The following is a 13,756-nucleotide window of genomic DNA, read 5'->3' on the forward strand; positions in this document are numbered from 1 at the left end:
TTTATAATTTTAAGAACTCTACCCAAGTACCAAGCAATGCTGTAAATTTTTGTTTGAAAATGAAACCTGGGTTCTTTTTCAGTATTACACTGGCTTTTTTCCCCAAAATGGAGTTTTAATACCTTGGATAATATATTATATTTATATTCCCAAAGAAAATAATGTGCAGCCAATGAAACCTAATGAAAACTGCAAGTAACTTCTAAAAATAAAGCGTATTATTTTAGCATTAGTTTAAGATAATGTATAAATTCTGAGAAGTTTTTACAACAGTCTTGAAACACAGGAATCTGGGGCAAATTTCTAGCTAGATCGTTGAGCTTTGATCTTTTTGGCTTTTTTCCCCCTTGCTATTTGTGTAGAACAGAGACCTGAAGAGATAGTTAATCATGAACTGACAGAAAAAAAAAAAAGCTGAGAGACTTTAAAGAGGGATGTTTAGGGCGGATACAGATTGGACATGTCACAATTGCTGCAGGGGCCCAAGATCAGGTAAGACGTTTTCCTACTGCTTTCAGCATTTCTTGATTGTATCTTCACAATACAAATGCAATATGTGGGGGTGGTCATGGTACAAGTCGTATGGCTTCTGTCTTCTGTCCAGCTCCAAAACCTGTTACCTATCCCTTCAGGAGATAAGTGTGACTCAGGTTTCCACAGTCCCAAGTTATAGTAACTAATAGATAATTTTAAAATAGGATTTGTAAATCAACTCAGTTCTGTCTAGACAAATGGAACTTCAAGTCTGATACAGTGATCTTCAGGTTGGCCTCCTTAACACTCACTATGGATAATTATTTTACCAACCACATAGAATGACAAGTTGACTCTCCCTTTCTGTTTTTTTCTTCTTGTTTTTGTTCTTCTTGTTCTTTTTGTTCTTGTTCTTCTTGTTCTTGTTATTCTTCTTGTTCTCCTTGTTCTTGTTCTTGTTCTTCTTCTTCTTCTGTCTGATCTAGACAAAGGAAGTTGCAGTCTAGATGATGAACAGGAATAGGCAGTGCCTCTAAGCTTCTTCACAGAGCCTGCTTCCCATCAGATGCAGTCTTCTGTGTGACTCGAAAGGAAGGGTCATAAACAGATTTTCTTGGTGGCTTTATTTGCAATTCAATTATTTTAAAATTAGGAAGATCATAGCTCCTAGCACAGAGGAGATCTCCAGGAACACCACTTTACCTCTTCAGTGTGTGAAGGTGATGAGAAAATTGTTACTGTCAAAGTGAGATGGGAAATGAGGATCCCCAACTCCTCAGGAAAGGTGTAGATTGGTCCTGTTTTCCTTCTCCTCCTTGGTTCTTTGGATAGATGGCTCTTTGTCTCTATTTCCTTCCTGTGACCCATGTATAATAAACGCAGATATATAGTAGCAGAGGCTGGCTCTGCTTCCCTGAAATCTACCCAGGAAGACTGCATTCTTCTCAGGGATGACTGGCATAGTGTCTCCAGACATTTTTTAAAATGTCTAAATGACATATTTTAGTCATTTAGAACCAAGAAACAGCACTTTTAGATAAAAATGCAGTCCACACCTCCAAATAAGGCTTCAAATTCCAAAGTACAGAAAAATTATAGCATATGACTCAAACCCAGACTGGCCCTCTCACCTCCGCGTTGCTTATATTTCAGTTTACAGCTCAGTACTTATGAGAAACTAGAGAAAACTAGTTATCTTTCCAAAATTTGTTGCTTATTCCCCCCTCCAATGTTTAAAACTATACATAATTAGTCTGTCTGACAAAGGAGGGGAAATATATGACACGATGCTTGAATGGTGCACCTACCAGAAAGGGAGTGATTGTTTCAGGAAAGGTAAACAGAACACTAAAAAGAGACAATTGGGGAAGATATACAACCCTGAGATGAGGAAGATTACAAGTTAAGAAGAAACTTCAAAAGGGTAGAGACTGTTATTCTTCAAATGGTGTCACCATGTGTAGAGGGCTTTGTGAATGAATTGAAAATAAAACTTTAAACAAGAGCTGGGTTTAAATTGTAAAGACACCAAATAAAAAATATAAATCATATTTTGTGTAGCATATGGATCCATTAGATGTTCTAAGTCCAGGTAGAATGTGCACAGGGAAGTAGGCAAGGTTGGAGGATAAGAAGTTAGTTCTTTAAAGAATGGGAGGACCAAGACAGCTGCCTTCTGGGGTTTGGAAATATATATATGAAGGCTAGGTGTGAAGGAAAGAAGTCCACTTCACAAGCCATGCCAGCCTGAGATTACCTGGGAAAAGCTATTTCCAAATGTTTAGTCCTGAACAAAGACATGTATGGGAAAATGTTGGAAAACTTACTGAAGGATTTCTTATGACCTTAACACAACACATGGTTGATTTTCTGCTCCTCCCACCCCACCCATGAGCTAAACAGAAGCAGGCATGATTGGCTGAAATGTGAAGAAAATGGGATGATTGGAATTCAGCTATTTGTATATGCATTTCTGTGGTCTGCATCGATTTATATTTATTCACATTTATATGAGTGATAATACCCCACTATTGATCCATAAATGTGTGTGCAAAGAGAGACAAAGTTAGTGTGAATGTATGTGACTGTTTGTGTTTCATAACATTCAGGCTAACTTGAGCATTTTACACTCTGCTCCTTCAATGTTAATGGTGTGAGTATATTCAGTAAAGTACTTTTCAACAGAAATGTACATGAAAGGTTACATTAGTCGGTTAAACTGTTGTGACAGTAAGTATCCAGGAATCTGCCCTGATGGGTCCTTTAGAATCGGAGTTTAGATGTGTACTTTCCATGTTCTAATTAATTTCACAGATTATAACTAGCATAACAATAGTCAACTGTACATTTACCATATAGTGAACATACTGCATAATAGGCACATACCTAAATAATATTTATGTTTTTTGACTTTTTAATTTTAATTTTTTATATTAATTACAGTTTATTCACTTTGTATCCCAGCTGTAGCCCCCTCCCTTTTTCCCTCCCAATCCTACCTCTCCTCACTCATCTCCTCCCATACCCCTCCTCAAGTCCACTGAGAGGGGAGGTCCTCCTCCCCTTCCATCTGAACACAGCCTATCAGGTCTCCTCCTCACTGGCTGCATTGTCTTTCTCTGTGGCCTGGTAAGGCTGCTCCCCCCTTAGGGGAAGGTGATCAAAGAACCAGCCACTAAGTTCATGTCAGAGACAGTCCCTGTTCCCCTTACTAGGGTACACATTTGGACACTGAGCTGCCACGGGCTACATCTGAGCAGGGGTTTGAAGTCCATGCATGATTCTTGGTTGGAGTCTCAGTCTCAGTCTCAGAAAAGGCCCCTGCGCCCAGATTTTATGGTTCTGTTGCTCTCCTTGTGGAGCTCCTATCCCTCCAGGACTTTCTATCTCCCCCTGCTTTCATAAGGTTCCCTGCACTCTGCCCAAACTTTGGTTATGAGCCTCAGCATCTGCATTGATACACTGCTGGGTAGAGTCTTTCAGATGCCCTCTGTGGAAACAGGCTCTTGTCCTGTTTCCTGTTTTCTCCCTCTTCAGATTTCCGTCCCATTTGCCTTTCTTTTTTAAACATATTTTTTAATTAATTAATATATTAATTATTATGTATACAGTGTTTTGCCTGCATGTAGGCCTACAGGCTGGAAGAGTGCACCAGGTCTCCTTATAGATGGTTGTGACCATGTGGTTGCTGGGAATTGAACTCAGGACTCTGGGAAGAGCCCCCAGTGCTCTTATCTTCTAAGCATTTTTGTAGCAGCTTTATTTGTAATAGCAAGAAAATGGAAATAACACAGATACCTCTCGGCTGAGGAATGGATACAGAAATTGTGGTACATTTACACAACGGAATACTGCTCAGCAATTAAAAACAAGGAAATCATGAAATATGCAGGCAAATGTTAAGATTTAGAAAAGATCATCCTGAGTGAGGTATCCCAGAAGCAGAAAGACACACATGTTTCTCAACTTTTCATCTCAGGATCATGGGTTCATGCCCCATGTTGGAGGCCAGAAGTTGGTCTTCCTCCCAAGATTCCAGTCTTGGGGCTGCCAAGCCAAGAGGGTGAAAGGTGCTGGAGTAAGTACACAGACACCAGGAGTCAGGTGACTGCCATCCGATGGCAAGCACATGCAGACTGGTTTATTCCTGGAAGAGAGGGCACATTATATATCTTTGGGAGACCAGTTAGGTCCCTTCACACAATCCGTGAGCCTGCCATTGGTTGTTGGTCTCCAGGCAGGCTCCCCAATGTCACGCCACACACCTTATAATCCTAGCACCCAAAGGACAGAGGCAGGTAGCTTTCTGTGAGTTTGAGGCTAGCTTGGCCTACACAGCTAGTTTCAAGACAGTTAAAGCTACAAAAAGATACACTGTCTTGAAAAAAAAAAGAAAGAAAACCAATCAAATAAAAAAGAACAAGGAGTCAAACACTTAAAATATAGGTTCTTTTATACTTGATACTAAATGCTTGTAGGAATTCACCCCACAGGAATGATCGCTCATGAATAAATACATCCCAATTACTACTCTATATGCAGCTAGTTAAATACAGCATGGACAATGCATCCCCTTTAGAATCCCCTTTGTACATTCCCTTTATAAGCCCCCTTTATACAGATGACATTCAATATATGCATCAGTGAAAAGAGCATAGGATAGTCTTGATGATATGACACCATTCATGTTATAAGGGAACCATGTATTTAATTATTTCTAAATGCAGGGACATATGCAGGGCATAAGGAAGGTTTATGATTATTTTGTGTCTCATGTTTTACAATCATTTTTTAAATCTTGGATAATAAATGACTTCTCAAGATAAGTCAAACATGGCCAGTGTCTCTGTGGTTCCTGGAACATTCTTTACACATTTCATCAGACATGAACCCTACATGCTTTTGCTCCAAATCTACCCCTCTGTGAAACAACCTTACACAGTTCTTATTATGACCCATAACATGTTTATTTTGAGTATTTGCTAAATGTAAGGCTCCTTTTGGCACTTTTTAAAATTTTGAAGACAAATTTAATGCACAGTTTTATTTCTTAGGCTATAAAACCTAGACATGCAGAGTGATATAAAAATCTTAGTTCCTATAATTTAACGTTTTTGTTCATTTCAAATATAAATAAATCTTATTTAATTTACTGGCTTTACACTTCTCTTCATAAATTTACTAATTTAAAATTAAAAATGTCCCTGAGGTTAGAACCTTGCGTTTTCTTTCTCCATTTTTGTGTGCAACATTTGCCTAGTTCAGCAGTTGAGACCTAAGAAGCCCTTAATAAATATCAGCCATGGAATGGTTGGGGTTGACATTATGGTTTTTCTCACTTGTAAATGGAATACTGCTAAAGCAAAATAAACGATACGTGCTCTTCCTGGGCAGGTGATCATTTCAAAGGGAGGTATTTGTCGACAGTGATTGCAGACCTTCCCGCCACATATACTGTTCAGTCATGGACCAAATTCAAAATTCAGGCAAAGATGCAGAGTCCCAGCCTTCAAGACCAGGAAACACAAGACATTTTGGTGGCTTCAAGGTAAGATGAGTGTCATACTTACAGACCAAAATAAGTAAAGAAAAAACTTTTACTTACAAAAAAGGAAACCAGTTATTTTAAAAGAACATTAGGTTGCAAGTTAGAATTTTCATTGAAGTATAAAACTTTGGCAACATGGTCATACCTTAATTTAAGAGTTTTAAAATTTGGGTAAAGTTTTCCTCTGGTGAAATTTCTAATGTTTGAATATTTATGAACATTGAACAATTAGAAATATTTTGATATTTACTGTGGCTCTTGATGGACCAAGAGATAACTATAAATGTTAAAATAAAAGATGTGTGTGATATGTAAAATATTCTTAGAATCACTTTAAAAAATTCTGGTAACAAAAGAACATAGTCTTATGAAAACAAAATTGGCATTAATAAAAGACCTGGTGCAAAAACCTGGTCAGAAACTTAGGACTGTTGTTTAATTTTCTCATCTGAAACATGATTATACTGCCCTTTGCTTTGTCACAAACCTATGGGGAATTGATGACACAGGCTACTTCACACACAGGAAAGATGAGTGGTATGACATGGAGAAGCCAAGTCAGCAAAGTGGAAAAAGTCCGACCCAAATCACCTTCCTTTTAAAATAAAGACATTTGAACCAAAGACAAAGCCTTGAAACCTTAGAAAGGACAAGACATCAACTGCGATTGCCTTACCAACTGTGGTTGTATTTTAAGTTCCTTACCTAGCTGAGGCTGAGATCTTACATAGCTGAATGCAGACAGCAGTGGCAATGCAATCCTCAGTGGCAAGAATGCTGAAGAAAAAAAAAGTCTCTCTTAACTTTGTCCAAGAAATGTGATTTCTATTTGTTTTCACTGACTTCTGGAAAAGTCTGTTTTGATGAAATATCTGAATAATGTTTAAGCAGAAGGAAAGTTGGGGAAAGATACTGGTTAGCATGGTGCAATGACAATGCATGTCTGGGGTATTATGCTGTGTTGTCTTAATTTCATCTACCTGTGTATGATGAAGCCATTTCTCCTACAGAATGTCTGGAGAACAGCACAGAGCCAGGAGTTAGATGCAGCCTAATTAGGAAGACAGAAAAAGCAATAGTATTAATGACCAACATCTACTGAACACTTGCTGCATGCCAGGTGCTAGTGCACTGTTGTATTTCCGCTAATGGACTTGATCCATTGCACAATACCATCAACCAGATATTATCAATGTTTTATAGATGAGAAAAGAAGCCTTAGATACACCCAGAGAAAATGGCTTTCTTTCCTTATGTCTTGTTTACTTAGGTTTCTATTGTGTGCTAAAGACCATGACCAAAAGAAATTTGGGGAGGAAAGGGTTTGTTTCATCTTACACAATCTATCACTGAGAAACAACAGGGCAGAACTTAGCAAGGCTGGAACCTGGAGGCAGAATGGAAAACAGAGACTACTGAAGAGTGTTCTTACTGACTTGCTTCCCATTACAGCCTGCCCAGTGGGGTGGGTACTCTCATGTTGTCAGTTAAGAGAATGCCCTGATGAAGGTACCCTAGTAAGGGGACTGAGGACTGTCTCTTACATGGACTCTGTTGCCTGCTTTTTTGGTCATCCTCCACATCCCTCACATTCCCCAAAAGGGGAAGAGGACTCACTCAGTCCTGATGTGACTTGATAAACTGGAAGGGGAGCTCTCCTTTTCTGAGGAATAGGGATGGAGAATGGGGCTGGGGGTGGGGGGAGAAAGGAGGGGCTACAATAGGCATGTAAAGAGACTAAATATTTAAAAAACAGAGAGAATGCCCTATAGACTTGCTTACAAGCGATCTAATGGAAGCCCTTTCTCAAATGAGATTTCTCTTTCCAGCAATTCTGTTGTGCCAAGTTGACCAAGAACTATCCATCCCAGGTCTCAAAGTTTGTAATTGTTATATTAATTATTGCTCTATTACTGTGAAGAGACACCATGGCCAAGGCAACCCTTATAAAAGAAAGCGTTTAATTGGAAGATTACTTCCAATTTTAAAAAGTTAGTCCATGATCACCATAGCAGGAAACAGACAAATATGGCACTATGGCAGTAGCTGAGAGCTTTACAGAAAAACAGACAGGGGTTGGGGAGGGCAGTATAGGTTCTTGAAACATCAAAGCCCACTCCTAGTGACACGTCTACTCCAACAAGGCCAAACCTAGTCCAGCAAGACCATTCTATCTAGGCGGTACCTCTTAATCTTTCATGAACAGTTTCACTGACTGGGGACCAAGCATTCAAATATATGAGGCTGTTGGGAACATTCTCATCTAAACCACCAGAGTGGGGAGCAAAGTCTGGTGTGAGACAGTCTTATTCTATATCCATGGTCTCAACTCCGACCCATATTACTAAAGTAATTGGACTTAGATGATATTAGTGCCTGGGTCATTCTATGGAAACTAAGAGTTTATCCCTGGACTATTTACTATTATTTTCTTTATGTACCTGAAATTTTAACTTCATGGCAAATCACTCAGCATGAATCATTCATCAGGTCCTCAGACTTATTCAAGTCTATGTACAGAGCCCAAATATATGACTGGTATCCACAGATCCCATGGGTACAAATGTCTAAGAGTGAAGTGAATGATGAATTCACATAGCAATGAACTTTGATATACAATGGCACTCATAAATCTTTGCCTTGAGCTAACTAGGTTACAGAGAGCTTACCACTTGTGAGCTCTTCTGTTCATATTCTTGCACCTTTATGCCTCAATTCAGCAGTACAAAATTGTGTTATCACCTCAAAACAAAACAAGACAAAGATAAAATTCTCCCCTTATCTCTTTATTCTGAATTCCATTTCTACTCCAGTGTGAATGAAGTGTGAAAACATTGCCTTAACCTTTTCACAACAGAGATGAAGCCTTTCTTCCTTTTAATACACTTTAAAAAAGAAGAGTAATACATCTTTTAAATACTGATGCACATGTGTTCACATAATATTATTGCCAAAAGTTCCTAGTTGACATTTGTTTTCCCTTAGGGAATTAAACCTTCTGCAAATTTAAGCACACATATAATTATATAAATATATAAATATTTTTTGCATTTAAAAATTCTATTTGCCCTGCCACATTATACATTTACCCAACCCATGGCAACTGGCAATCCTACAATGACCACAGTTACACATTTCTCCTTGAAGCAAGACCTGTCAAGAACAAAGAGATGACTTTAAGGCTGCACATAAGCCTTCCCAGTGTGTAGGAGTCTGTGAAGGGTTGTAAGTTCAGCCTGGGTTATGTAGCAAAACCCTGTCTCTAAAATCCACAGAAAAATAAACAAAACCATAATGGATGGGCACTGTTTATTTCAAAATGACATTTTCTTTTCTCGTGTAAGGATTTACCCCCAAGGTTTGCTATAAAACATGTCTGATTGCATGCGGGTTGATGCCCCAGGTCCCGCCTCTGAGAAAAAGGTATCGGACGGGTCTGATGCTCTTTGGGTGGATGACACCTAAATGAACATCTGTACAAAGTCCCAATTTATTGCTAATATCAGAGATCAGACCTCTACTCTTGCCTGATGCGTCTAAAACAAAAAGGGGGAACTGTAGAGAGCTGCGGAATGCTGTGCCTGAAAGATGGAGCTGGTTTCCACCTTCCACCTTCCTGATGGTGAGTGCTCTCTGTCACGAACAATTCCACATTCGGCTAAGGCTGAGGATCTGGCTTGCTTCCATGTATGTGGACCTATCTGCATTGCCCACATGGCACGCTGGGGTTGGCTACCCAGAGGCTATTTAAGCTGTGGGCTGGCTTTCCCCAGGGTCAGATGATTGTTCAAGGTTCCTGAATAAACTGCATTGAAAAAAAAAAACCTGGTTAAACTCCTGGAGAGAATCTGGGCACAGGGTCTTTTCTGAGACTGACATTCAACCAAGGACCATGTATGGATATAACCTAGAACCTCCGCTCAGATATAGCCTGTGGTAGCTCAGTAACCAATTGGTTTCCCAAAGTGAGGGGAACAAGGACTATTTCTAACAGGAACTCAATGACTGGCTCTTTGGTCTCCCCACCCCCGAAGGGAGGAGCAGTCCTGTTAGGCCACAGAGGAGGGCTTTGCAGCCAGTCCTGAAGATACCTGATAAAACAGGATCAGATGAATGGGGAGGAGGTCCCCCCTATCAGTGGACTTGGAAAGGGGCATGATGGAGATGAGGGAGGGAGGAAGGGAGGGAGGGACTGGGAGGGAATGAGGGATCGGGACACGGCTGGGATACAGAGTTAATAAAATGTAACTGATAAAAAAATAAAAAAATTAAAAAAAAAAGAAAATTCTCAACTTCTCAACACGTTGACTCTTTGACTAAGATAGGGTATGGCAGAAAATGCTAAGGATGTTTGGCTTTGTTCACGTGTGCCTTCAGCTATTGCAGTTGAGGTCCTCTGCCTGGACAATGGCTCTGAATTGTCTGAAACTCTTGAGTTTCTACTTTGACAAACTGTGACACTTTGTGTTTCTGGCCCTTCTTTCAATCTCAGAAAAATGTTTTGCCACATGTAGTAATATCTCATGGATCGAGGAAAGTTAAATTTTCAGTTCTTTTCCTTATTGTAAAGCAGAGGACACTGTCACCAGAACAAAACAACAACCTACAAATTGGGAAAAGATTTTCACCAATCTTACATCCAATAAAGGGCTAATATCCAGAATAAACAAAGAACTCAAGAAATTAGACACCAACAAACCAAATAATCCAGTTAAAAAATTGGATACAGAGCTAAACAGAGAATTCTCAACAAAGGAATATCGAATGGTGGAGAAACATTTAAAGAAATGCTCAACCTCCTTAGTCATCAGGGAGATGCAAATCAAAATGACTCTGAGATTCCATCTTACATCCATCAGAATGGCTAAGATCAAAAACTCAAGTGACAACACATGCTGGAGAGGATGTGGAGAAAGGGGAGCCCTCCTCTATCGCTGGTGGGAGTTTCCTTATGTCTTAAAGCTCAGTACTTGTGAATGACTTAAAAAGCAACAAATCAGCCTCAGGGCAAGCATGCTGGTGCACACCTGACATGTTAGCATATGGCAGACAGAGGCAATTCTAAGTACATGGGCCAGCCTACTCTATCCAGTGAGACCCTGTCAGTGTACCTGTGTCACTATGCATGTGTGTGTTTTCCACATCCTCTGTAACTCTAGATAATGTAATTTTGAACATTATATAAAAATGATTGTATTAAAGAAACAATTTATGACTAAAATGCATTTTGTATGTAAAGCTTTTAACTGTAGAAGGTCTGGGAGATGGCTCAGCAAGAAAAAAGCTGTTGAGTAAAGCTTTTGTTACCATGCCTGAAGACCTAAGTTCAATCACAGGACATTTTACATTATGCATATTATATATAATGTATATATTAATTTATATAATTAGATATATTAGAAGGAGAAAATAGAGTCCAGCAGATTGTCCTCTGACTTCTACAATGCTGTGGCACATATGCAACCACATAAACACAATAAATAAGCAAATAAATAAATAACAAAAGTAAATACAGCATGAAAGAGGTGAGAACTGATGACATAGGCAACGGTTAAGGTTTCACCTGAGGATAAGACTGAGAAAAGATCAAACGTGAGTAAAACTCATCAAATAAAACATCCACAAAGTGAAAGTTACAAACACCATGGAAAAATGCTCCAGGGATTAACCGTAAGAGCTTTAGTTGGCAGCTCACAGAAGTACTCCCAACAAATCTCTTTGAGGGGTCTGGTCTGCCTTACTTCTGCTTGGCCTTCCCCCCTTCTCCTGCCCCAACTTCTTATACCAGCACTTCCACAAGCAGCAGTGCAGAGCAGAGACTACAAAAGAAACATCTGCCTTTGCTTTGTCCCCAGGTTGCTTTGGGTCCCTGCGACACTTCCGGTGTCTGTAACCTTTTTTCCTACAGCCTATTCTTGATTATTTATTCTGTTCAATTATCAGCTCAGCTTTGTAAAGATTTCTTTGATTATCTTCATTGTGGCTGCCTGTGTCCAGGAATGCATGTCATGGTACACATGTGGAGATGAGAGGAAAACATGCATGAGTTGATTTGTGCTTTCCATCATGCGGATTCTAGGGACTGAACTCAGATCATCAGATTTGGCAGCAAGCACTTTACTTCCTGAGCCCCTACTTTGAATCAGCCCCTACTTTGAATTTTTTGTGTTACATTTAAAATGCATATTGCTTCCTGATACTGGGCCTGTTTGTGCTCGGCCTCGCCCCCACCCTGCCCCTCTGCGTTTCAATTGCTCCGTTCTCTTAGGTGGCTTAGAAGTTTTTACCTGCTCCCTCTTTCATCCTATATGCTGTTTCTTTGAGCTCCCAAGACTCATCTCATATAGTAATGGCTGCATCTATGAAAGCTTCATCCGAGCGGGGCCTCGGTCCCTGTTCCCTCGGGTATTTCATAACGTAGACTGTAGTGACTGACTCTCAGTCCGCATTGCACTGTCTGCCCCTGGCTCTTTGGCCTCAGGTGATTTTAGGAGGTTTCGTGGCTTATTTTACTGCCCACGACATTTCGCACCATTGTTTACACAGAAGCTGAGCAGCATAGCTGCGTGGTTGTAATTGTAGTTAATGCTTGCTGAGTAAATCAGTTGCAATCCAGATAAAGCAGCCGAGTTCGTCAAAACTGTACAGGGACCCCAGTGGCCCATGGAGCCTGCCTTAGATGTCAAGCCCAGATCTCTGGCCAAAATAAATAAACAATCCCTTTTTGGGACTGCCGGTAAACATAGACTTTACCTCCTATCTCAGGCCTACCAGCCCTAGTTTAAGATCTACTGGGTTAGGAAGGTGGTTAAGGGCGCTAGCTACTCTTCCAGTTCCAAGCACCTGCAGGGATCTTTCCAAGTTCCAAAGCGTCTGGTGCTCTCTTCTGGCCCTCCTTGGCGCTGCATGAACTTGGTGCACACATACATGCATAGGCAAATCAGATACATATATAGCAAAATAAAGTTCAATAAAAAAAATTTAAATCTAATGGATGAACACTGCTACTTCTCTTTCAAACCTCACATACAAAAATGAACCTCTCTTGCTAGTCTTCCAATGTGTTTTTTTATTGGAGATTTCAATTCTCTTCTTTGACACTTTGTAAACTTCTGCCATTCTTTTTTTAAACTTAAGTTTTGAAAAACATAATGAACAGCGTTCTAGTGACCATTTCAGAATTATATAGTGAGCATATTAGTAAGATATCAATAATCTAAAGAAATTTATATCTACATAAATGTATCTTATCCCCTTATAATACCCCAGGGCATTGGGGAATCTCTGTGCCCAGTAGGTTTATGTCCAGTATTTATTTCTTTTTTAAAACCAATTTAGGGTTTGACTGTAAAATTTTGGGTGTTACATGTTTCTTTTAAGATCGAAATAATTGAAAATGCAAAACGTCTCTGAACTTTTGGCAGCTCCTCATAGGTAGACCAAGATTTGTTCTTGGTTACAGTTCTATCTACATTGCTTAGATGCCCCTGGATTCTTCAAAGTGCTTCTTTTGTATCCATCAATCAGAGCTTCCATAGTTAGGGTTTAGATGAAAATGTCCTGTGCTTTTTTGTTAATCAACACATTATTCTGTCAATACGCTAATCACTGGTTAGTAGATATCTGTTGTAGTATATTGTATAGAAATGTTTTTGACTAAATTAACAGGACAGTTGTGTTTTTATGTCAATGAACTTTCAGCAGAGATTTCAGCTATAGAAAACATTAGAAGATGAAGGGTGAGGAAATATCAAATCTTTAAAATTGGTGTAATTATTATTTCTCAGAGAGAAACAAACAAATACTTAAAATTATTTAAAAGCTCATTTTTTAAGTTGTGAGAATACATTATATTATCATTATTTCCCTGAACTCCAGTCCTGTAGTTTCTGAACAAATGAGTCAAATACACATTTAAGAAATATTTATTTTTTTATGTGTATGTGTGTACCCAAGTGTATGTCTGTGCACCATGTACCCAGGGAGGCCAGAAAAGGGCATGATATCTCTTGGAACTAGAGTCCTGGATGTTTGTAAGCAGCCATGTGGGTGCTGAGAACCAAATCCCAGTCATTAGGAAGATCAGACAGTACTCTTCTGAGCTGTCTCCCCAGTCCATATTAATCACATTGAAAAGTCTGTTATTTACAAGGGGGATCTGAGCTGTGGTATTCTGTTAAGAGGATTAATAAATGGCATGAACACAAACCTGCATGAGTACTTGCTCAGTAAAGA

The 13,756-nt window shown here is 39.4% G+C and overlaps 1 protein-coding gene across 2 annotated transcripts in view; it reads left to right on the forward strand.

Moving 5' to 3' along the window:
* The first annotated feature begins 423 nt into the window (after nt 1-423).
* Nucleotides 424-13,756, forward strand: part of Slco1b3 (solute carrier organic anion transporter family member 1B3) — a 51,478-nt gene continuing 38,145 nt past the window's right edge. Inside the window, exons 1-2 of one of the 2 annotated variants that reach the window (XM_021661620.2) lie at nt 424-492; nt 5,368-5,521. In XM_021661620.2, the coding sequence (XP_021517295.1) occupies nt 5,438-5,521 (84 nt within the window). In that variant the 5' untranslated portion in view covers nt 424-492; nt 5,368-5,437. Of the gene's footprint in view, nt 493-5,367; nt 5,522-13,756 lie in introns of those variants that run through there. The other variant, XM_060384368.1, reaches the window with a different exon arrangement.

This window comes from Meriones unguiculatus, chromosome 5 (genome assembly GCF_030254825.1).
Source record: "Meriones unguiculatus strain TT.TT164.6M chromosome 5, Bangor_MerUng_6.1, whole genome shotgun sequence".
Lineage (NCBI taxonomy): Eukaryota > Metazoa > Chordata > Mammalia > Rodentia > Muridae > Meriones > Meriones unguiculatus.